At 45.1% G+C, this 24,459-nt stretch overlaps 1 protein-coding gene across 6 annotated transcripts in view; it reads left to right on the forward strand.

Annotated features, from left to right (window-relative positions):
* DHX35 (DEAH-box helicase 35) overlaps positions 1-24,459 on the forward strand; it is a 64,448-nt gene that overhangs the window by 30,129 nt on the left and 9,860 nt on the right. For 3 of the 6 annotated variants that reach the window (XR_008849472.1, XR_008849473.1, XM_056549615.1), the window contains exons 11-20: positions 3,016-3,174; positions 3,262-3,472; positions 10,821-10,945; positions 13,152-13,206; positions 16,466-16,561; positions 17,055-17,149; positions 17,545-17,622; positions 18,786-18,915; positions 20,189-20,270; positions 22,604-22,675. Coding sequence is in view for 2 of the 6 variants with exons in the window: in XM_056549615.1 (XP_056405590.1) it covers positions 3,016-3,174; positions 3,262-3,472; positions 10,821-10,945; positions 13,152-13,206; positions 16,466-16,561; positions 17,055-17,149; positions 17,545-17,622; positions 18,786-18,915; positions 20,189-20,270; positions 22,604-22,675 (1,103 nt within the window). In the remaining 4 variants the exon portion in view is untranslated. The remainder of the gene's footprint in view (positions 1-3,015; positions 3,175-3,261; positions 3,473-10,820; positions 10,946-13,151; positions 13,207-16,465; positions 16,562-17,054; positions 17,150-17,544; positions 17,623-18,785; positions 18,916-20,188; positions 20,271-22,603; positions 22,676-24,459) is intronic. The other 3 variants (XR_008849475.1, XR_008849474.1, XM_056549616.1) reach the window with 3 other exon arrangements.

Here is a 24,459-nt window from a genome sequence, read left to right on the forward strand (position 1 = left end):
GCTCTCTTCCTTCCTTGGCGCAATATCCCGGGAAGGGTGTGCTCATCCTTCCCTTTATCTGTCAGTGTCGGTGGTGCTACACTGCCACTCCGATCTTTTGGAGTAACCTTTGTGCCCAGAGCCTGGGAGTCCTAGCTGTGTTCCCTTTTGCTGTTCCCTCCGTTCCCGTCTTGATGAGACATTGCTGGGAGTACTCTGGTTCGCTCCGACCGCTGGGTCCAAGACCAATTAATCCTTGTTTTAGTCTCTCTCCTAGACTGCTGGGGTGTATCTTATTTTCTGGGTCGGTCCTCCTGGACCTTCGGGTCTTTGTGATGATTGTGGTCTCGGGCACGTGTAGTGCCCCTACCCAGGCTTCTCTGCGATCCCTTTGTGGGGCAGTCTTTCTGTACCGCTCTTCTTCATGTCCCGACATAGCAATATGTCTCGTGGAGCATTTTGCGGTTGTTGGTTTTGCTCCTCCTACAGGTGGGGCACCTTCCGGTGACTCGAGAGTCTCCATTTCCATGTCGCCATTCCTGGTTTCTGGGTTACTCCTTGCTTTCCGTTTCCTCCTTCGTGGTCCATTTACTCCGGGGTTGGGCGGCCAGCCTGTCCACCAGGTTGTTCCAGTCGGGCCATCTTTCGACTGCAGCATGGCAGTGGTTTCTTCCCGCTGTTCAGCCTGTGTGTCGTCCTCTCTGAGTCCGTTCTTCTCCCTGGGTGCTCACGCTGTGTCCCTGGGACAGTGGTTTTTGGCGCTTAGAGCTTTTTAATTCGGATCTTCTGCACCATGCCTCTCCGGAGACGGTTCCCGTCTCTCTTTTCCAGAAGCTTCTGGTCTTCACCTTGACTGGCTGGCCTTCGGCTCTCAATGACGTTTTTTTCGCCAGGTTCTCTGGTTTTGGTTAGTCCTCTGTATGGGGTTCTCCTGTCTTTTTTTCCTTTTTTGTTCCCTACCAGGCTTTCCCTCTGTCTGGTATGTGCTTCTTGGAGTTGGTTTCCTTCCTCCTTCCAGGTTGATTCGGCCCATCGGGTCTCCACATCGCCCCTTCTTGTCTCTTTCTGTGGCCTGTTGATTTAGAATCTCTTCTAAGGACGGTCCCTTCCTTGGCATCATTGTCCATCTCCATGGACAGTGGGAACTGCCGGACACTCAGTTCGAGGCCTCGGTTGCCTTTTAGCCCAGGGTCTCGTCCGTGAGTCGTACGGCCAGCTGGGGTTCAGTCTCTGGACTGATTCCCTTTTTCTGGCGGTTGTTTTTCCCACCCTAGGAGTCTGCTTTGGTACGTCCCATGGTCTCTGTGTCCCCCAATACAGAGCGACCGAGAAAAGGAGATTTTTTTTGTACTCGCCATAAAATCTTCTTGTAGCCTTCATTGGGGGACACAGCACCCACCCATGTCTTCATTCTTGTCCGGATAGCCTTTTCCGGTTCATTGGTGTTTCTCCGGGATTCCTTTCAAGGGTCCTTCGGACATGTCCTTGGTTGGCTTCTCCTACTGCTTTGTGACAAAATGGATTACCTCACTTCCAGTGGGCGGGTATATCCTGCCAGGGAGGAGCTGACTTTTTCCTAGTGTCAGCGCCTCTTAGTGGCAAGAGCATATACTATGGTCTCTGTGTCCCCCAATGAAGGCTACGATAGAGAGATTTTACGGTGAGTACAAAAAAAAATCTCCATATACAGTATGTGTGTGTGTGTGTATGTATGTATGTATGTGTATATATATATATATATATATATATATATATATATATATATATATTCAAATCACAAAGCTGAAAATGAGTCAGAATCGTGTGTGTGTGTGTGTGTATATATATATATATATATATATATATATATATATATATATATATATATATATATATATACAGTGGTCCCTCAACATATGATGGTAATTCGTTCCAAATAAACCATCGTTTGTTGAAATCATCGCATGTTGAGGGATCCGTGCAATGTAAAGTATAGGAAATGATGCTCGCCTGTCCCCGCCTCTCCGGACCGTCACCGCTGCCCTGGATGTCGCCCTCCATCGCTGTTGCCATGTCCCCGGGGTGTCCCCGCCGCTCCAGACCGTCTCTGCTGCCTGGGATCGTCGCACTTCATCGCCGTCATCACATCTCTATGTACGCCGCTCCTATTGGATGACGGGACGGCGAGCGCGGCGACGTGATGACGACGAAGGAGAGCGACGGCGATGCAGGGGATCCTGAAGAGGACGGTCTGGAGTGCCAGGGACAGGTGAGTGACCATCACCGGACCACACGGGGCACCGTAAACGGCTATACGGTGGCAGCTGAAGCAGTCTGCGCTGCCGGATTGCCGTTTATGCGATGGCCCGAAATACAAAAGCATCGTATGTTGATGCTGCCTTCAACATGCGATGGTCTCAGAGAGGCCATCGCATGGTGAAATGATTGTATGTCGGGGCCATCGTAGGTCGGGGGGGTCACTGTGTGTGTGTGTGTGTGTGTGTGTGTGTGTGTATATATAATATAATAATTTTTTTTTTTTTATATATATAACCAAGGGACGGTAATAAAGGCAAGCAAGAGCAAAGTTGCAGACTGATTGCAAAGGTATTTTGGTTGCGTGATTTAGGCGCAATTTGTTGTTGCACAACCAAAGTCGCAGTGTAGTCTTTTAACCTTCAGGGAATAATACTAGACTAGATTATTAGGTAAAGTCTATTTGGGGACTTCAGATGCTTGCTGTCCTCTATAGAAATGACATAATAATAATTATTATAAATTTTTTTACATAGCGCACACAGATTCCACAACGCTGTACACTCAAATGACTTATTAAAGATTATACGATCAGGTTGTAAATATAGTAGGCAAGCCTGGTAGACATAGTTGAACAGTAATAACTTGTGTTAGATATTGGCGCCTCTACCGTCACTGTTTGTTTTGCAGAGTTTGATGGGCTTGGTGTTCCTAAATTTACATTGTCTACATTGGGAAAGATCTCGACCTAAACCAGAATGTGCAGTAGTTCACCATTAACTTCATTTTTCGTATCACCAGGAGGAGGTAGAGAGCGTGGTGTCCATGTTGGTGGAGCAGGCCCGTATTCTTGCCCGCTCTGGCATGAAGAAGCACCTACGTGTCCTCCCCATGTATGCCGGCCTCCCTGCTTCAGAACAGATGAAGGTGTTTGAGAGAGCGCCCCACAGTGTCAGAAAGGTATATCGCGGACGGTGCTCGGCCGAGGAAGCGTTGTTGAAGTCAGAACCATCTTAATCTTACGTACAATCTCTTTTTTTCTCTTAGGTAGTTGTTGCCACAAACATTGCAGAGACGTCCATCACGATAAATGGGATCTGCTTTGTTATTGACTGTGGTTTTGTTAAGCTGCGAGCGTACGACCCCAAGCGCGCTGTGGAATCGCTAGTTTTAGTTCCTGTTTCGCAAGCATCGGCCAATCAAAGAGCAGGACGCAGCGGGAGGAACCGATCTGGACAGTGCTTTAGGTTATATACAGGTAAAAAAAAAAATTATAATCTTAAATGGGTACGCTGAACGCTGGAGCCAGCATCGGGAGCTCGTGACGTCATAGCCACACCCCCTCATGACATCACGCCCCGCCCCCTCAATGCAAGTCTATGGGAAGGGGGCGTGACAGCTGTCACGCCCCCTTCCCATAGATTTGCATTGAGGGGGCGGGGCGTGATGTCATGAGGGGGTGGGGCTATGACGTCACGAGCTCCCGTCTCCAGCATTTGGAACAGTTTGTTCCAAACGCTGAGCAGCGGAGTACCCCTTTAACTGTAGAGCAAAGCACTTATGTACATACATTACTCGTGTTTCTTGCGATATTAATGGGGTAGTCTGGCAAAAAAAAATACAGCTTATCTACTATCCACAGCATAGGGGATAAGTCTTATCTTGGGGGTCCTGGGACCCCTTGAGTTTTCCTAAACAGGACTTGGCTGTCTGAAAGGCGCTTTATTCATTTCTATAGTAGCACCAGATGTTCCCGAGGACAACACTTGAGTCTCTTCCTCGCTTCCATAAAGAATGAATGGAGCACACGCCATCTGCAACTGTGTCCCATTCGGGAGAATTATGGGGGTTGTAGGGATAAGTTGTTTTCTAGGTCGCTACATTGCAGGACACAGGACTGTGGGTATATGCTCTGCCACTTTGAGGCTGACACTATGGAAAAAAGTCAGCTTCTTCTTGGCAGGTTATACCCGGCCACTGCCACTAAGCTAATCAGGGCAACTCGGGGGAGGGGGACTTGGTCCCAACAGTTGAACCCCCCTGGTCAGACACTCATTCCCTATCCCTTGTTTAGTGGAAAAGTTGTTTTTCACCGGACTACCCCTTTAAAGGGTTACTCCGCTGCTCAGCGTTCCTATAGCTGGAGCCGGTACTGGGAGCTTGTGACATCATAGCGCCCCCCGCCCCCTAAAGACATCATGCCCCGCCCCCTCATGACATCATGCCCCACCCCCTCAATGCAAGTCTATGAGAAGGGGCGTGGATGGCGGCTACGCCCCCTCCCATAGACTTATGTTGAGGGGGCATGATGATACGACCCTCGCTGCCCGCACCCAGCGTTCTAAACAAACGACTGGTGCTGCACAGAGATCGTGGGGGCCCCATCTGTGGAACCCACCACAATCAGACCTCTGATCCCCTATCCTTTGGATAGGGGATAAGATGTCTAGGTGCGGAGTACCCCTTTTAATGCTTCAGCTGCTGCAGACCCTGTGCAGACCATTGATTCAAAATTGACTTCTCTTCATAAAGAGCCTTTAGCACCTGAGGTCTTAAAGGGGTACTCCGGTGGAAAACTTTTTTTTTTTTATCAACTGGTGCCAGAAAGTTAAACAGATTTGTAAATTACTTCTATTAAAAAATCCTTCCAGTACTTATTAGCAGCTGTATACTATAGAGGAAATTCCTTTCTGTTTGGAACACAGAGCTCTCTGCTGACATCATGACCGCAGTGCTCTCTGCTGACATCTCTGTCCATTTTAGAAACTGTCCTGAGTAGGAGAAAAGCCCCATAGAATACATATGCTGCTCTGGACAGTTCCTAAAATGGACAGAGATGTCAGCAGAGAGCACCTTTGTCATGATGTCAGAAGAGAGCACTGTGTTCCAAAAAGAAAATAATTTCCTTTGAAGTATTCAGCAGCTAATATGTACTGGAAGGATTAAGATTTTTTAATAGAAGTAATTTACAAATCTGTTTAACTTTCTGGCACCAGATGATTTAAAAAATAAATAAATAAATAAAAAAAAGGTTTTCACCGGAGTACCCCTTTAAATCTTTTCTGTCATGGTACGATACAACCAGTGCCAGGGGGTAGAGATACTGCAGTGTTGGCGCCCCTGGGAGCTACCAGTTGATTAAAAAAAAATAAGTTTTCCACCGGAGTACCCCTTTTAATTACGTATAACAGAAATGTATAATGCACGTTGCGGCTGCTGAAGAACCTCTTTTTATTTTTAACTGACCAACACCACCTATCAATCTGTACGCGGAGCTTCCTGCATTAGTGATCAGGCGCCTTCTGTAGGAACAAATAAGTGCAGTTTCTAGGTTGCACCACATCACAATGGGATCTTTATGCACAAGCTAGTGTTTTCCCAACCAGGGTGCCTCCAGCTGTTGCAAAACTACAACTCCCAGCATGCCCGGACAGCCTTCGGCTGTCCGGGCATGCTGGGAGTTGTACTTTTCCAACAGCTGGAGTTTCACAGTTTGAAGCAGGGTGATCAGGGGAGTTGTATAACTCTGCATCTAATTATTGCATGCTGGGAGTTGTAGTTTTGCAACAGCTGGAGGCACCCTGGTTGGAAAACACTGCTGTTTATGGTAATAATAACGATATAGTGCATAATAAAATACTAAAGCCAGTCCTGGTGTCGTCTCCCGGGGTTTACACAATAACACTTCTGCTGTTTTGGCCACATTTGTTATCTGATGGTGTCATTGCTACTGTTGCTTTCCCTCAGCCCTTCCCATAATCCCTCAGGCCTCTGAATACAATCATGTTTGGATCGGGCTGGAATTGCGGTGCACATGCCGTATCACGTCGCTCCCCTCACCCTCATTGGTGCGTCTCTGCGAGGCTTTTCAAATATTAATATAATCAACCGTCTCTCCCGCCATAATAACCGAATGATTGATGTCGTAACATCTCTTGGCGCTCGTGTCTCTCCCTGTTTTTTTTTGTTTTCCTGGTGTCTGGGACTGTGTGAGGAACTATAGAGCGAAAGAAACTCCAAGCGCAGAACTTCTCTCATCTCACCTGTGCATTATTTAAAATGAATAATGATATCCGTTTTTTTATTATTATTGTTAATAATAATGATATAATAATAAAAATAACGTAGTAATAATAAATAATCCTAATAATGTAGTAAGAATAAAAATAATGTAATGAAAATAATAAAATGTAGTCATAATAATAAATTATCGACATAATAAAGTAATAATAAAAATAATAATAATAATGGAATGAAAATAATGAAATAATGTAGTAATAATAAATTATTGGAATAATACAGTAATTAGAGATGAGCGAATTTACAGTAAATTCGATTCGTCACGAACTTCTCGGCTCGGCAGTTGATGACGTTTCCTGCGTAAATTAGTTCAGCCTGGATACAGTCCTAGGAGACTCTTTCCTAGGAATGTATCCACCTTTTCCAGCCCACCGGAGCACCTGAAAGCTGAACTAATTTATGCAGGATAAGTCATCAACTGCCGAGCCGAGAAGTTCGTGACGAATCGAATTTACTGTTAAGTTCGCTCATCTCTAACAGTAGTAATAAAAATAATTATAATAATGTAAAAATGATAATACTGTAGTAAAAATAGTAGCGTAGTAATAGTAACGTAGCAACAATAATAATAATAATGAAAATAATGTAGTAATAATAAATGTATATTATATGTCCCCGTGAAAGTCTATGGGACTTCCGGTAACTTACTCCACAAGCTCTGCTTCTGGTGAGTGCGTCGATCCAGCCCTTTTTCTTTTCTTTCTTTCTTTCTTTTTTTTTTTTTTTTGTTTTGGCTTAACCCCTTAAGGACGCAGCCCTTTTTCACCTTTTAAGGACTGAGCCCTTTTTCGCAATTATGACCGCCGTCACTTTACGAATTTAATAACGCGAAAACACTTTTATCGAATATTCTGATTCTGAGATTGTTTTTTCGTGACATATTCTACTTTATTTTGGTGGTAAATTTTCGGCGTTAATTGCATCCTTTTTTGGTGAAAAATCCCAAAATTTCATGAAAATTCTCCCCATGTGAACAAAGAAGTCGTCTAGCTCCCAAGATGCAATTAAAAGTAGTATTCTTTATTGATCCATCAGATAGGATTCACACACAGAGGTAGAAGCGTCTGACGCGTTTTGCATGGAACGAGCTACGATTAAGCACGTTCCGTGCGAAACGCGTCAAACGCTTCTACCTCTGTGTGTGAATCCTATCTGATGGATCAATAAAGAATACTACTTTTAATTGTATCTTGGGAGCTGGACGACTTCTTTGTTCACATTTTCATGTTTGGCCGAGGGCGGGACCGGCACGTTCGTGCTCAGCTGATGCATGGTCCCTAACAGGTGGTGAGCGGAACCAGTATCTTGCACAAATGGTCTCCTCATGCTGCCGCCACCTCCACGATGTGTCATTGTGCCACTGTATGGTCTCCTCATGCTGCCGCCACCTCCACGGTGTGTCATTGTGCCACTGTATGGTCTCCTCATGCTGCCGCCACCTCCACGATGTGTCATTGTGCCACTGTATGGTCTCCTCATGCTGCCGCCACCTCCACGATGTGTCATTGTGCCACTGTATGGTCTCCTCATGCTGCCGCCACCTCCACGATGTGTCATTGTGCCACTGTATGGTCTCCTCATGCTGCCGCCAACTCCACGATGTGTCATTCAGCCACTATATGGTTTCCTCATACTTATGCCATTATGTCACCTCCAGGCTCTGTCATTGTGCTGCTATGCGGCAATGATTCTAATAGTGACGCCGCTAATCTGCATGTCATAGTGTAGAACAGTATTATTTCACTAAACCAGAACACACCTTATGCGTGTTACAGCAGGGCAAAGAGTTCTACAACCCTAATGAGGCTCTGTAGGCCACAAATTTTTTTGGAAAATTCAGCGAATTGCCGAATCAAATTTTTCAAAAATGGCCTCATCTCTGTAATTCAGAATTTCTTAGTTTTTTATTCATGTTCTTAAGGTATGTTCACACTATGGCATCCGTTCCATCACTGATACCGAATACAGTTTCTCCGACTCATTGCCTCTTGCAGGCTTCCATACATTTTAGTGCAGGGATGAATACATTTAAAGGAATAGTGCAGTTAAAAAATCACTTATCCCCTATCCAATGGATGGGGGATAAGTAATAGATCGCGGGTGGTCCCATCCCCCTCCGATCTGAACGGGGCCCCGGAAGCAGGCGTTCCGACCCCCACAGGAAGCCGCAGCCGACATACCCCCTCCTTGTATCTCTATAGGATACATGGAGTGGGCATGTCGGTCGCCGCTCCGTGCGGGGGGTCTTCACGCCTCCTTTAGGGGCCCTGTTCAGGAGATTGCGGGGGTCTCAGCAGTCAGACCCCCGTTGATCTATAACTAATCCCCTATTCTTTAGATAGGGGATCACTTATCTTTCACTACACTACTCCTTTAAAGGGGTTCTCCGGTGGAAAACATTTTTCTTTAAATCAACTGGTGCCAGAAAGTTAAACAGATTTGTAAATGACTTCTATCAAAAAAATCTTTATCCTTCCAGTACTTATTAGCAGCTGTATGCTACAGAAGAAATTCTTTTCTTATTGAATTTCTTTTTTTTGTCTTGTCCACAGTGCTCTCTGCTGACACCTCTGTCCGTGTCAGGAACTGTCTAGAGCATATAGGTTTGAAATGGGGATTTTCTCCTGCTCTGCACAGTTCCTGATACGGACAGAGGTGTCAGCAGAGAGCACTGTGGACAAGACAAAGAAAGAAATTCAAAAAGAAAAGAATTTCCTCTGTAGCATACAGCTGCTAATAAGTACTGGAAGGATAAAGATTTTTTAATAGAAGTAATTTACAACACAAAAATAAAAAATAATAATAATAAAATTTCACCGGAGTACCCCTTTAACTCTCCCAGTCATCCTTCCTATTCCATCTGGCGGTTGCGTATAATATGCTAAATAGCGTTCCCTCCTTATGACAGGCGGCTATCGCCCCGTCCTGACCCTGATGATGCCGCGCTCGTACCTTATGACAATACTATTTAAGTGAATTTCTCAGGCGTGTTTCTCGTGACTCAGCTCCGTCCCGTTGTTAACTCCAGGAAGTTATTACAATGTAGGTCGAGGAATATTCTGAGGAAATAAAGAGCGCTAATTCAAAGGATATAGACTAATACGGTAGTCATAATCTCCAGGGCTTCTCAGTGGTGTAAGTGGGCAAGTGGTTATTTCGACACGGTGTCCGCATCATCTAAACTGAGAAACCAATGGAGAAATCTCATTGAAAATGATCTTCTTATATGTCATATATGAGTAATATGCAGAGAAGAAAGATGACTATGTGGTGCCACCTATTGGTAGCAATCAGGTTCTTGCCCATCATCCGCGTGGAGGACGGTATTGTTTGGCTAGATCTTCTGGGGGTACTAGAGATCAAGCTGAAGGTATGCAGCAGTGTTTTCCAACTAGTGTGCCTCCAGCTGTTGCAAAACTACAACTCCCAGCATGCCCGGACAGCCAAAGGCTGTCCGGGCATGCTGGGAGTTGTAGTTTTTCAACAGCTGGATGCGCACTAGTTAGACAAAACTTTAATGGGACAGACACTGACTTGGAGTGTAGCTACCTGTAGGTGGCACTAAAGAGAGAGTTTTCTTCCTTTCATAGGAGAGCTAATTTGCATAATTTTCCCATAGAGCATTGCCTAGTATTGGATCTCCCTAATATGAACAAGTACCCCTCAGATATATAAGAAGATCACAATGGCGCAGTCAGGCCACCACTTATGTGCAATAATGAAAGGGCTCTGCAGACAACTTTAAAGGGGTTATCCAGGAAAAAACTTGTTTTTATTTTTATATATCAACTGGCTCCAGAAAGTTAAACAGATTTGTAAATTACTTCTATTAAAAAATCTTAATCCTTTCAGTACTTATGAGCTTCTGAAGTTAAGGTTGTTCTTTTCTGTCTAAGTCCTCTCTGATGACACCTGTCTCGGGAAACGCCCAGTTTAGAAGAGGTTTGCTATGGGGATTTGCGTCTAAACTGGGCGGTTCCCGAGACACGTGTCATCAGAGAGCACTTAGACAGAAAAGAACAACCTTAACTTCAGAAGCTCATAAGTACTGAAAGGATTAAGATATTTTTTTTAATAGAAGTAATTTACACTAAATTTTTTTTCCTGGAATACCCCTTTAACCCTTTTGACACTGCCCAGAGCTTTCTTATACCACCACAATGTTGTAAATTATTGTCTAATTGCGTGGGTCTGGCCGCTTGGCCCCTCTGCGACCTTCGGCGCAGCATCCCAGTCACCCGGTTCACAGATCAAACTACGCTCCATGCCAGATGACGGGCGACCACAGCCTTCGCGCCCCCTTCCATAGACATGAATGAAGCTTCTGTGTTCAGAATGCCGCGACGCTCTGCGGCCAGACCCCTCTTTGGATAGGGGATAAGATGTCTAAAGGCAGAGTACCCCTTTAAGGGTTTTTATAAAGCCATTTTGTTCATAAGATGAATTGGTGAAGCCCGGAGTGAACACGATAGTTTAATTTTGCTTTATTTACTATTTATTTATCTTTTTTTTTTTTTCATTACTAGAAGAGGATTTCGAAAAGCTTCCCCCATCCACGGTCCCAGAGATGCAGAGGAGTAACCTGGCGCCGGTCATCCTACAGCTGAAAGCCCTTGGTATCGACAACGTCCTGCGCTTCCATTTCTTGTCGGTGAGTGAACGGACAATTAAAGGGGGATTCCAGCATTTTTGTTGAAGTTATATTAGGATGTAATATTCTTCTGTTACCTCCGTGCACCGCTTTGTCCTGTTTTTATGCACAGGACCCACACCCGGAAGTGCTGAAGTACCAGTCTTTTTATTTGACCTTTTCCAGCATGTCATGTGTCCAGAGACATTTTGTCAGAAGTCACATGGTCTCCAGGGTGTGTTGCTGTGCTGCAGAGGGTGGGCGAATAGCATTACTGCAGTAAATCCATTCTGCTTTCCACCCACTCACTGCAGCATAGCCACCTGGAGACCATGTGATTTATGACATATTGTCTCTGGCCACATGGCATGCTGGGAAAGGTCAGCGATACAGTCGTGGCCGTAAATGTTGGCACCCCTGACATTTTTCTAGAAAATGAAATATTTCTCACAGGAAAGGATTGCAGTAACACATGTTTTGCTATACACATGTTTATTCTATTTGTTTGTATTGGAACTAAACCAAAAAAGGGAGGAGAAAAAGCAAATTGGACATAATGTCACACCAAACACCAAAAATGGGCTGGACAAAATTATTGGCACCCTTTACTTAATATTTGGTTGCACACCCTTTGGAAAAAATAACTGAAATCAGAGGCTTCCTATAACCATCAATAAGCTTCTTACACCTCTCAGTCGGAATGTTGGACCACTCTTCCTTTGCAAACTGCTCCAGGTCTCTCTTATTGGAAGGCGCCTTTTCCCAACAGCAATTTTAAGATCTCTCCACAGGTGTTCATGGGATTTAGATCTGGACTCATTGCTGCCACTTCAGAACTCTCCAGCGCTTTGTTGCCGTCCATTTCTGGGGGCTTTTTGATGTATGTTTGGGGTCATTGTCCTGCTGGAAGACCCAAGATCTTGGATGCAAACCCAGCTTTCTGACACTGGGCTGTACAGTGCGATCCAAAATCCATTGGTAATCCTCAAATTTCATGATGTCTTGTACACATTCAAGGCCCCCAGTGCCAGAGGCAGGATCACAACCGCAAAACATCACTGACCTCCACCATATTTCACTGTAGGTACTGTGTTCTTTTCTTTGTAGGTCTCATTCCATTTTCGGTAAACAGTAGAATGATGTGCTTTACCAAAAAGCTCTATCTTGGTCTCATCTGTCCACAAGACGTTTTCCCAGAAGGATTTTGGTTACTCAAGTTCATTTTGGCAAAATGTAGTCTTTCTTTTTTACGTCTCTGTGTCAGCAGTGGGGTCCTCCTGGGTCTCCTCCATAGCATTTCATTTCATTTAAATGTCGATGGATAGTTCGCACTGACACTGATGCTACCTGAGCCTGCAGGACAGCTTGAATATCCTTGGAACTTGTTTGGGGCTGCTTATCCACTATCCGGACTATCCTGCATTGGCCCTTTTCATAAATTTTTCTCTTCCATCCACGCCCAGGGAGATTAGCTACAGTGCCATGGGTTGCAAACTCCTTAATAATGTTGCGCACTGTGGACAAAGGCAAATCTAGATCTCTGGAGATGGACTTGTAACCTTGAGATTGTTGATATTTTTCCACAATTTTGGTTCTCAAGTCCTCAGACAGTTCTCTTCTCCTCGTTCTGTTGTCCATGCTTAGTGTGGCACACACAGACACACAATGCAAAGACTAAGTGAACTTCTCTCCTTTTTATCTGCTTTCAGGTGTGATTTTTATATTGCCCACACCTGTTACTTGCCCCAGGTAAGTTTAAAGGAGCATCACATGCTTGAAACAATCTTATTTATCCACAATTTTGAAAGGGTGCCAATAATATTGACCAGACCATTTTTGGAGTTTGGTGACATTATGTAAAATTAGCTTTTTTTCCTCCCTTTTTTTGGTTTAGTTACAATACACACAAAGGGAATAAACATGTGTATAGCAAAACATGTTACTGCAATCCTTTTCTGTGAAAAATACTTCATTTTCTTGAAAAATTTCAGGGGAATGCTAGGAGTTGTGGTTTTGCTACAGCTGAAGGCACCCTGGTTGGGAAACTCTGCTTTAATGAGATAGGAAAACCCATTTAAGCGGAGTGGCTGCCGTAAATGTACATTTGCTCTGCAGCAGTATAATCCTCTTCCTTTCCTTTTTTACTATTTTCTGTGTCTTGTACTGTATCTAACATGACATTTCCTTGTAATTACGTCTATTGATAACCTCCTCTTTCTACTTCCAGCCACCCCCAGCACAGTCTATGGTTCAGGCTTTGGAGCTGCTTTATGCACTAGGAGGTGAGGATAGTCTTGTACCGCTCATCAAAAGTTAAAAAAAAAAAAATATTTTATGGTTTAATAAATAAATATATATATATATATATATATATATATATATATATATATATATATATAAAAAAATAATAATATATATATATATTAACTTTGTAATTTGATTCTATAAAAACAACAACAAAAAGTTTCCTTTTTTGTGTATTTTCGTTTGTTGGATTGGATTCTATAAAAACAACAACAAAAAGTTTCCTTTTTTGTGTATTTTCGTTTGTCCACTAGGGGTCTCCCTAGGAGCCCCTGTCCGCCAGCTTTTTCAGTGATTTTGGACTGATGCCGGCCTGGCTGTTGAGTCCGTAATCGCATACTCAGCGCAGCACCTTGCCTGTCAATCAGACAGGCAGGAGCGAGCGCTATGCGCGTATCCCTGCAGGGCACGGCAGCTCTGTCCTACGACGTTCCTCCTCTCTGTATGGCACGTGTATAGCCAAACCGAGAGGAGGAGACTCAGAGGCTGCCGTCCCTTCCCTGTACTAAGCCTGTATGCACACTCCTGAGAGGGAGCGCAGCATACAGGAAGAAGGGCGGAAGCCGGCCCTGACAGGCATCAAATGACGCCGAGCCTGCCGCTCCAAACTGAGCTACCGAAGATAGAGGAAAAAAGGTATTTAAAGGGGGTTTTAACTAGGAATTATCACAGGGATAGAGAGAGAGTCAGGGACAGATGGGGAGGGGGATTAAGGAAAGTTTAGTTGATGATAGGTCCTCTTTAAGTAATGCAGGATTCCAAGGGAAAGTTCTCTCTTTGCACATTTTTCATCTGGATTGGAATGCTTGGTTCTTACTATGGAATTTTCATCTGGAATTTCGCTTAGGGATTTGTTGAAAATTCCGCTGCAGCAGAATCCCATTGGTGGTAATAGGTACGGCGTCCATTTTAGGACATCATCAGTCGTCAGCCGCAACTCCGTCCCCCGTCAGGCGAAACAGCGTCCCGCCTCCTCCCTCACACCAATCGGTCGTCAGCCACAACTCCCTCGTCCAAAACGCCGTCATACCTCAGACGATTCTCCCTAAGACAAAACTTCCTGCCGCATAGCAGTGCCGACGCTGCACAGCATGTATAGCAGAGCCGACGCTTCACAGCATGTATAGCAGAGCCGACGCTGCACAGCATGTATAGCAGAGCCGACGCTGCACAGCATGTATAGCAGAGCCGACGCCTCACAGCATGTATAGCAGAGCCGACGCCTCACAGCATGTATAGCAGAGCCGACGCCTCACAGCATGTATAGCAGAGCCGACGCCGCACAGCATGTATAGCAGAGCCGACGCTGCACAGCATGTATAGCAGAGCCGACGCTGCACAGCATGTATAGCAGAGCCGACGCCTCACAGCATGTATAGCAGAGCCGACGCCTCACAGCATGTATAGCAGAGCCGACGCCTCACAGCATGTATAGCAGAGCCGACGCCGCACAGCATGTATAGCAGAGCCGACGCCGCACAGCATGTATAGCAGAGCCGACGCTGCACAGCATGTATAGCAGAGTCGAAACTGTGAAACTTGTGAGAGACTGAATAGCATGTACAGCAGAACCCGTATAGCAGAGCCGACACTGAATAGCATGTACAGCAGAACCCGTATAGCAGAGCAGACACTGAATAGCGTGTACAGCAGAGAGCCGACACTGACTCTGCTCTGCTACACAGCAGGAAGGTTTTTATTTGTCTGAGGGATGACAGAGTTTTGGATGAGGGAGTTTCGGATGACGGAGGAGGGAGTTGCGGCTGACTTCTGACGGAGATTGGTCCGAGGGAAGAGGCAGGACGCCGTTTCGCCTGACGCGGGACCACTGCACAGTGCTCGCTACTGAATTTTAGAGCTGGAAATTCCGCTGCCAAAAGAATGAGCTCCCTCGTTCCTTAGGCGTACATTGCCATCCTAGTGCCCACCACTTCAGTCTGTGCTGGGCGCACTCTGAATCTCCGGATGGAATTATGCGGTGCCGTTGTGTTTAGATTTTTTCCAATCTTCTTTAAAGGGAAAGTAAAAATGCGCAATAAAATGTGATATCGTAGATCTGCCGCCAAATCTACAGTTAGAGTTCTTAAGTGGGTACTCATCATAAAAACTTATCCCCTATCCAAAGTATAGGAGATAAGTGTCTGATCACGAGGGATCCCCCCCCAGTGATCTCCTGTATAAGGCCACGGCCTTCAACTCGGTCATGAAGGGTTTGCCGCTTCTCCATAATGCGCTCCCTTCACCCATGTGACAGCCAATCACCGGCCAAGACAAGGTTTCCTCTTGGGCAGTGATTGACCAAGTGGGCCGTCACTTCTGTTTAGCACCTACGAAGGTTGGGGCCTGAACACAATGTAGAGAAGTGGCAGACCCTGCATGACTAAGGCTCGGTTCACACCCCGTTTTTGCAATACAGTTCCTGTATATGTTTTCAATTTGAAAACAGTACGGAACCGTATTGAAAACCGTATGTATTGACTCTCCATTGAAAACCGTATGCCAAAAGATCCCTCAGGTTGTGTCCGTTTTGCATCTTATACGGTTTTGTCAGTTTTTTTCCCATATCCAAAATCGTGGCCTACCACGGTTTTTGGTCCGGGTGAAAAAACATATTGAAACGTATGGGAAACGTCAATGGGAACTGTATGTGCGTACGGTTCCATCCGGTTAGCACCATACATTTTTTGGCTTTGCATAGTTTTTTTTCTTGAAATTTCAATCGAACAAGTGAAACTTTATTCATAATGGAGTGAAATTTTTTTTTAGACGGGCATCTTTTTTCAAACTGTATACGGATTAAAATTTGTACACACAGTTTAGTCAGTTTTGGAGGAATCTGTTTTTTATCAAAAACCTGATACGGGAACTGTATTGAAAAAACGTGGTGGGAACCCAGCCTAAGATGAGAGCCGCGGTCTTGTACAGAAGATCACTGGGGGGTCCCAGCAGTCGATCTCCCGCAATCAGATGCTTTGGATAGGGGATATTGTTTTTATGAAGTGGAGTTCCCCTTTAAACCTATTCCCCTTTTTTTCGTGAAATAATTTCAGAATCCACAGGAAAATCCACACTAAATTATAATTTTTTTAAAATTTCCTTATAACTATAATATTAGTGCAAATAAGACAAAATAACATATAAAAGAACCAACATATTGTAAATATTTTAATGTGTATATATGTTGGTTGCTAAAACCAAAAAATGGCCTGAAAGTAAAGAATTAACCCTCTCTTCCAGGCTTGGACAAGCACTGTCGTTTGACTGAACCCCTTGGTGTAAGAATGGCAGAGTTCCCACTTAACCCCATGTTTGCCAAGATGCTGCTGGAGTCTGGTAAGTTTTACGCCATTGTTTTCCAAAACGGTGTATCTCCAGCTGTTGCAAAGCTGAAAGTGGTAGTTTTGCAACAGCTGGAGGCGCGCTGTTTGGAAAAACACTGCCATAGACCCAGAATGGAGTCCAACTTGACCAAGATCGCAGTGAGCCAGGGAGCGAAGCGTCACACCTGCGCGCTTCAGCCGGCTCGTTCTTTTGATCACATATTTTAGTGTACTTGATCTCCAGGTGCCGGTAGCTATAGTTATCAATGTAGACATTAAAGGGGTACTCCGCTGCTCAGCGTTTGGAACAAACTGTTCCGAACACTGGAGCCGGCGCTGGGAGCTCGTGAGGTCAAAGCTCCGCCCCCTCATGCCGTCTCGTCCCGCCCCCTCAATGCAAGTCTATGGGAGGGGGGTGACAGCTGTCACGCCCCCTCCCATAGACTTGCATTGAAGGGGCGGGGTGTGACAGTACCCCTTTAACATATTGTTTTCTTATCTTTCAGGTAATTTTGGATGTTCTGCCGAAATTTTAAGCATCGCGGCGATGATGCAAATTCAGAACGTGTTTGTTTTTCCTCCAAACCAGAAAGCTCAAGCGGTGAGTGCGCAGAATGGTTGAGAATTAATATAGATAGATCACATTTGTATATAGTATATGGCATACATGTTTTTTTTTTACTTCATAATGGGACCCTTTGGACAATGTATCCGGCTGTATGCCTATACTCTTGGTGTCCAACCTGTGGGCCTCCAGCCTTTGCAAAACTACAACTCCCAGAGATGTAGTTTTGCAACAGCTGGAGGGCTGCAAGTTGGACATCTCGTGTTTATTTAGATACATTGCTGGCCTCTTCTGTACACCAGGGGTCTTTTCTGGTGTGTGCGTCATTTGAAGGCCATTCTCGTAGTATGAACAGGGCCAAATCCAAGCAGAAGTCCTGTGCACTGTTGACGTTTATTTAGCCATTGAACCTTTTTACATCCTCTGTTCAGACACGAGAACATCGAAAGTTTGCTGTGGAGGAGGGCGATCACCTGACCATGTTAAATGTGTTTGAGGCTTTTATCAAGGTAAGACATGGTGACCCTTTTGTTTCTTGATTGACAAGGTAGTGTGTACAGTATATGGGTAGGGTCACACGTAATGGATCCGCAGCGTATTTTACTTTTTTTTACATATTTAGTGTGCCTCCAGCTGTTGCCTCGCCCTGGCTTGCTCATAGAGGCATTTCGCCGCTCCGAGCAGCCCGCGCACATGGGAAGTGTACTCAGACACTGCGGGTGCACTCGTTGTTTCGCAGGCCCTTGTGTGGCCGCTCGGAGCGACGGATTGCCGCTGTGAGCAGGCCAGGGGGCGGGGTGAGGCAACAGCTGGAGGCACACTATGGGTCTAGTCACCAGCGGATCTGAAGCGTAAAATACACTGCGGATCCGTTACGTGTGACCCTACACTGCAGTGAAAGATTGGGGTTTCAAGGGGTATTCCAGTACTAAAAAAAAAATGTCTTCCCTTCTGCTGTGGGGGAGGGTCTAATTTTAGAGAAACCCCCACGTGATCTCCATAACAGGACCCCGACTTTCCCTGCTGCATGGTGCGGTGTGTCGGCACACAGTCTATGCATTGTTTATGGGAGAGATACCAGAGTATAGGGAAGTGTTTCCCAACCAGGGTGCCTCCAGCTGTTGAAAAACTACAACTACCAGCTTGCCCGTACAGTACTTTATCAGCTGCTGAAGTTGAGTTGTTCTTTTTTTTGTCTGACCACAGTGCTCTTTGCTGACACCTGTCTGTCTGTCTGTCTCAGCAACTGTCCAGAGTAGGAGAAAATCCCCATAGCAAACCTCTCCTGCTCCGGGCAGTTCCTGACATGGACAGAGGTGTCAGCTGAGAGCACTGTTTTCTGGCAGAGAGGAAATTTAAAAAGAAAAGAACTTCCTGTGGAGCATACAGCAGCTGATAAGTACTGGAAGGATTAAGATTTTTTTAACAGAAGTAATTTACAAATCTGTTTAACTTTCTGGAGCCAGTTGATATGATAAAAAATGTTTTTACATTAGTTTTGTCAGGTAAGCAGTGTGGGAGCTTCTTACCGTTTCTTTGCTTTCTGCTGCTAAAGCTAAATGTCAAATTCTATGTCCCTTAGTTTCATCTGTTGTTGGGTCTGAAAACTATAGACGTCGTAATTTCTTCCTATCTGGCATTTGTTTCATAAAATCTCTGGTATTTTTTGCAGTTTAACAAGAGCTCCCAGTGGTGTCAGCAGCACTTTCTCAATTACAAGGGGCTTATGAGAGCGGTCACTGTGCGGGAACAGCTGAAAAAACTGCTCAGCAAGTTCAAAGTACCCAAGATCTCCAGCGAAGGTGAGCGGGGGGGCAGCGTATGGCATTCACAGCCTGCATGAACATTGGACGGGGTCACAGGACCATTGGTGGGGCTTTCACTCTAGAACAGTATTTCCCAACCAGGGTGCCTGCTGCTGTTGCAAAACTACAACTCCCAGCATGCCCGGACAGCCGTTGGCTGTCCGGGCATGCTGGAAGTTGTAGTTTTGCAACAGCTGGAGGTACACTGGTTGGGAAACACTGTTATAACCCTAATGTGTTGATCCAGAGGAAGTGTGATTGGGTCAATAATTTAGTGTTTGCCAACCAGGGTGCCTCCAGCTGTTGCATAACTACAACTCCAAGCCTGCCCGGACAGCCATATCTATATATCCCAGTGTTTCCCAACTAGGGTGCCTCCAGCTGTTGCAAAACTACAACTACCAGCATGCCCAGACAGCCATACCTATATATCCCAGTGTTTCCCAACCAAGGTGTCTCCAGCTGTTGACAAACTACAACTCCTAGGCTGTCCGGGCATGCTGGAAGTTGTAGTTTTGAAACAGCTGGAGGTACACTGGTTGGGAAACACTGTTATAACCCTAATGTGTTGATCCAGAGGAAGTGTGCATGGGTCAATAATGTAGTGTTTGCCAACCAGGGTGCCTCCAGCTGTTGCATAACTACAACTCCCAGCATGCCCAGACAGCCATACCTATATATCCCAGTGTTTCCCAACCAGGGTGTCTCCAGCTGTTGCCAAACTACAACTAAAAATAAATTATTGACCCATGCACACTTCCTCTGGATCAACACATTACGGTTATAACAGTATTTCCCAACCAGTGCACCTCCAGCTGTTGCAAAACTACAACTTCCAGCATGCCCGGACAGCCTAGGAATTGTAGTTTGGCAACAGCTGGAGACACCCTGGTTGGGAAACACTGGGATATATAGGTATGGCTGTCCGGGCATGCTGGGAGTAGTAGTTTTGCAACAGGGGAAGGCACCCTGGTTGGAAAAAAAACACTACATTATTGACCCAATCACACTTCCTCTGGATCAACACATTAGGGTTATAACAGTGTTTCCCAAACAAGGTGCCTCCAGATGTTGCAAAACTACAACTTCCAGCATGCCCGGACAGCCGTTGGCTGTCCGGGCATGCTGGGAGTTGTAGTTTTCACACAGCTGGAGGCTCCCTGGTTGGGAAACACTGCTCTAGTATTTCCATGTAAGGTTTTCTTCTGATTTCTATTTAACCTGTATTGTTGTCTAGATTATAATTGTCATTATTTTCTGTTCCCTCTAGGTGACCCGGATCCTATCTTACGTTGTATAGTGGCTGGGTTCTTTGCCAATGCTGCCAAGCTTCATTCTACAGGTGTCTACAGGTAACCAGGGAGTGGAGAGGCTCAAGATTGGGGCCTGAATATTCACATTCACTGTAACACAGCCAACCCAACTTATTTCAAGTGCTACATGAATAACTTTCCTTAAAGGGGTACTACACCCCTTAACATCTTCTCCTTTGGATAGGGGATAAGATGTCTGACCCCCGCAATCTCCAGCGGGCACCCCAGTCATCCGCTGCATGGAGCGAACACTGCTCTGTGCCGAATGACGGGCGACCACAGCTGTCACGTCCCCTCCATTCCCGCCTTTGGAAGGAGGCATGACAGCTGTGTCCTAGCCGTCACGCCCCCTCCCATAGAAATGACTGTGGCGTGGCGTCACGAACACAGGTTCATAAATGCCGAGGTGCCGGCCCAGCCACCGGGCACCTTGCAATCAGACATCCCCTATCCTTTGAATAGGGGATAAGATGTCTAGTAACGGAGGACCCCTTTAAAGCCTTGATGTCATTTAAAGTAACTTTCTTGGTTGCTTCATAGGGGGACACAGCGTGACCGCGGGTATATCCTCAACCACTAGGGGGCTCCTCCCTGGCAGGATTATACCCACCCACTGACACTGAGCTACCAGTTTCAGGTGCATGCCATTCACGTATACTTGTCTCTTACCTTTTCCTTCATTCGCTCATATTCTTTGTCATTCCGAAAGGGCGGCGCAATGGCCTCCAGGCCTCCAATGTGCCCAATTGCTCTTTAGTCTTGTATTTTTTTTCCCAACCCCAGGGACTGCCTTTGGACTTCCCATGTCATCCTGCCCCCCCCCCCCAGTGAAGCAACCGAGAAAAGTGGATTTTTGTACTCACTGTAAAATCCCTTTCTCGTAGTCTTCATTGGGGGACACATCTTTCCACTCCTTTCCTAATATATGGTGTCCTTGTCAGGGACCTTGTTGCGCTTGGTGGCGGGGTTTCTTCGGACTGCTTAGTTTTGGGTCCTTTCGTACATCTTTTTTTTTCTTCTTCTACTGCTTGGTGACACAACTGAATAGCTCAGTGCCAGTGGGTGGGTATATCCTGCCAGGGAGGAGACTACTATTGCTTTAGTGTCAGCGCCTCCTAGTGGCAGAGCATATACCCAATAGTTTTCTGTGGCCCCCCCCCCCCCCCCCCAGTGAAGCGACCAAGAAAGAGATTTTACGGTAAGTACAATGAAAACTTCTATGAAATGCGTTTCATAGAAGCTTAGAAACTCATTACATTAATCTAAGCCAGTGTTTCCCAACTAGTGTGCCTCCAGCTGCTGCAAAACTACAACTCCCAGCATGCCCGGACAGCCAACGGCTGTCCGGGCATGCTGGGAGTTGTAGTTTTGAGCAGCTGGAGGCACCCTTGGTTGGGAAACCCTGACCTATACTATACACCTACTATATAGTCCAACATGCTGGGAGTTGTAGTTTTGCAACAGCTGGAGGCACCCCTGGTTGGGAAACACTGATCTATACTACATACTACTATATAGTCCAACATGCTGGGAGTTGTAGTTTTGCAACAGCTGGAGGCACCCCTGGTTGAGAAACACTGACCTATACTATATACTACTATATAGTCCAACATGCTGGGAGTTGTAGTTTTGAACAGCTGTAGGCTCCCCTGGTTGGGTAACACCGATGGAATAAATGCATCTACAGTATGATGTCGGTGCCCGGCTAATCACATAAAGTGAAGGACCCTTGAGCATCAAAAGTGTCAATTAAAGGGGTACTCCTGTGGAAAACTTTATTTATTATTATTATTTTTTTTAATGAACTGGTGCCAGAAAGTTAAACAGATTTGTAAATTACTTCTATTAAAAAATCTTAATCCTTCCAGTACTTTTTAGGGGCTGTTTACTACAGAGGAAATACTTATCTTTTGAGATTTCTCTTCTGTCACGACCACAGTGCTCTCTGCTGACCTCTGCTGTCCATTTTAGGAACTGTCCAGAGCAGCATATGTTTGCTATGAGGATTTTCTTCTGCTCTGGACAGTTCCTAAAATGGACAGCAGAGAGCACTGTGGTCATGACATCAGAGAAATCTCAAAAGATAAGTATTTCCTCTGTAGTAAACAGCCCCTAAAAAGTACTGGAAGGATTAAGATTTTTTAATAGAAGTAATTTACTAATCTGTTTAACTTTCTGGAACCAGTTGATTTAAAAAAAAAAAAAAAAAAAGTTTTCCACGGGAGTACCCCTTTAAATGTTGTGTTTCCGTAGAGATGTTGTATAGTTCAGTATTATTCCTCAATGATCCAGAGATATTCAGGTTGTCTTGTACAAATACTTTCCATGTTCCTTTTAGCAATATATATATATTTTTGTTTCTTTCTCCTAAGGACAGTAAGAGACGGCCATGAATTACATATACACCCAACATCGGTTCTATATGCAGAGAAGCCTCCAAGCTGGTGAGTGGGACTGAAACAACTAATCTATTAAAGGGGTACTCCAGTGGAAAACTTTATTTTTTTTTTTTTAAATAAACTGGCTCCAGAAAGTTAAACAGATTTGTAAATTAAATTAAAAAAAATGGGGTATGTGCAGCTCACAATATAAATTAATCGAGGCTAAATGGAAAGTATTTACACCAAAAAAATACTAGTACAAAATCTTATATAAGGAAAAAAGAGGAGGTACCAAATGCCTCTAGACTAATACCATAGAATGGTACATGATGATGGAATTACAGAAAAAATCGGACTGTGCTTCACTTTGATGTACAAATTTAATATAAATTAATATAAAATATTACAAATAAGACATAAAATGAATAATGCAAATCTAATACATAAATGCCTCCTACCAAAGGGCCCTTGTGGGGAGGTATGATATTTGAATACAAAGCATATATTAAAAGATGTTCAAATATAGCATGTGAATTATGTTCTACCGCTATCCCAATATATTGCAAACCGACATAGTGTACTTTTGTGCGGTACACTCCGTTCTCATGTGATCTAGAACAGTTCACAAAGTGATATAGTTACCAACTCCTAATGGTGGTTTTGGCTGGACGTCCGAGAGATGGATACGTGGGGGCTGTGTCCAGCGCTAGCGTGCGCTTACGGTGACGGGCCCGGATGCCACAGGCCAAAAAAGGTCACCGGTCACGGAGTAATTGCAGGCTCGATGTCAGATGTAGTGGAGGCTGTGTCCAGCGCTGGCATGCGCTTGCGGTGAAGGGCCCGGTTGCCGCAGGCCGAGGAGAAGTCACCGGTCACGGAGTAGCTCCGGAGGTGGAGATGTACTCGGAGATAGATGGATCTTGCTCCGGAAACAAGGAAAGGAAAGCCTCGTGGAAGATCTCTCGGCGTCTGGTGGAATGGCGGATAGATTACAGCCAGGTGTAAAATCAGCAGATGATGGAGTTGTGTCGGAGGTAAGTGATGGCGGTTTGTGGATTGCGGTGGTCATGCGGTAAATAATTCTTTCTCTAATAGAGAAAGAAATATTTACCGCATGACCACCGCAATCCACAAACCGCCATCACTTACCTCCGACACAACTCCATCATCTGCTGATTTTACACCTGGCTGTAATCTATCCGCCATTCCACCAGACGCCGAGAGATCTTCCACGAGGCTTTCCTTTCCTTGTTTCCGGAGCAAGATCCATCTATCTCCGAGTACATCTCCACCTCCGGAGCTACTCCGTGACCGGTGACTTCTCCTCGGCCTGCGGCAACCGGGCCCGTCACCGCAAGCGCATGCCAGCGCTGGACACAGCCTCCACTACATCTGACATCGAGCCTGCAATCACTCCGTGACCGGTGACCTTTTTTGGCCTGTGGCATCCGGGCCCGTCACCGTAAGCGCACGCTAGCGCTGGACACAGCCCCCACGTATCCATCTCTCGGACGTCCAGCCAAAACCACCATTAGGAGTTGGTAACTATATCACTTTGTGAACTGTTCTAAATCACATGAGAACGGAGTGTACCGCACAAAAGTACACTATGTCGGTTTGCAATATATTGGGATAGCGGTAGAATACAATCCACATGCTATATTTGAACATCTTTTAATATATGCTTTGTATTCAAATATCATACCTCCCCACAAGGGCCCTTTGGTAGGAGGCATTTATATATTAGATTTGCATTATTTATTTTATGTCTTATTTGTAATATTTTATATTAATTTATATTAAATTTGTACATCATTTAAAGTGAAGCACAGTCAGATTTTTTCTGA

This window comes from Hyla sarda, chromosome 13 (genome assembly GCF_029499605.1).
Source record: "Hyla sarda isolate aHylSar1 chromosome 13, aHylSar1.hap1, whole genome shotgun sequence".
Taxonomy (NCBI): domain Eukaryota; kingdom Metazoa; phylum Chordata; class Amphibia; order Anura; family Hylidae; genus Hyla; species Hyla sarda.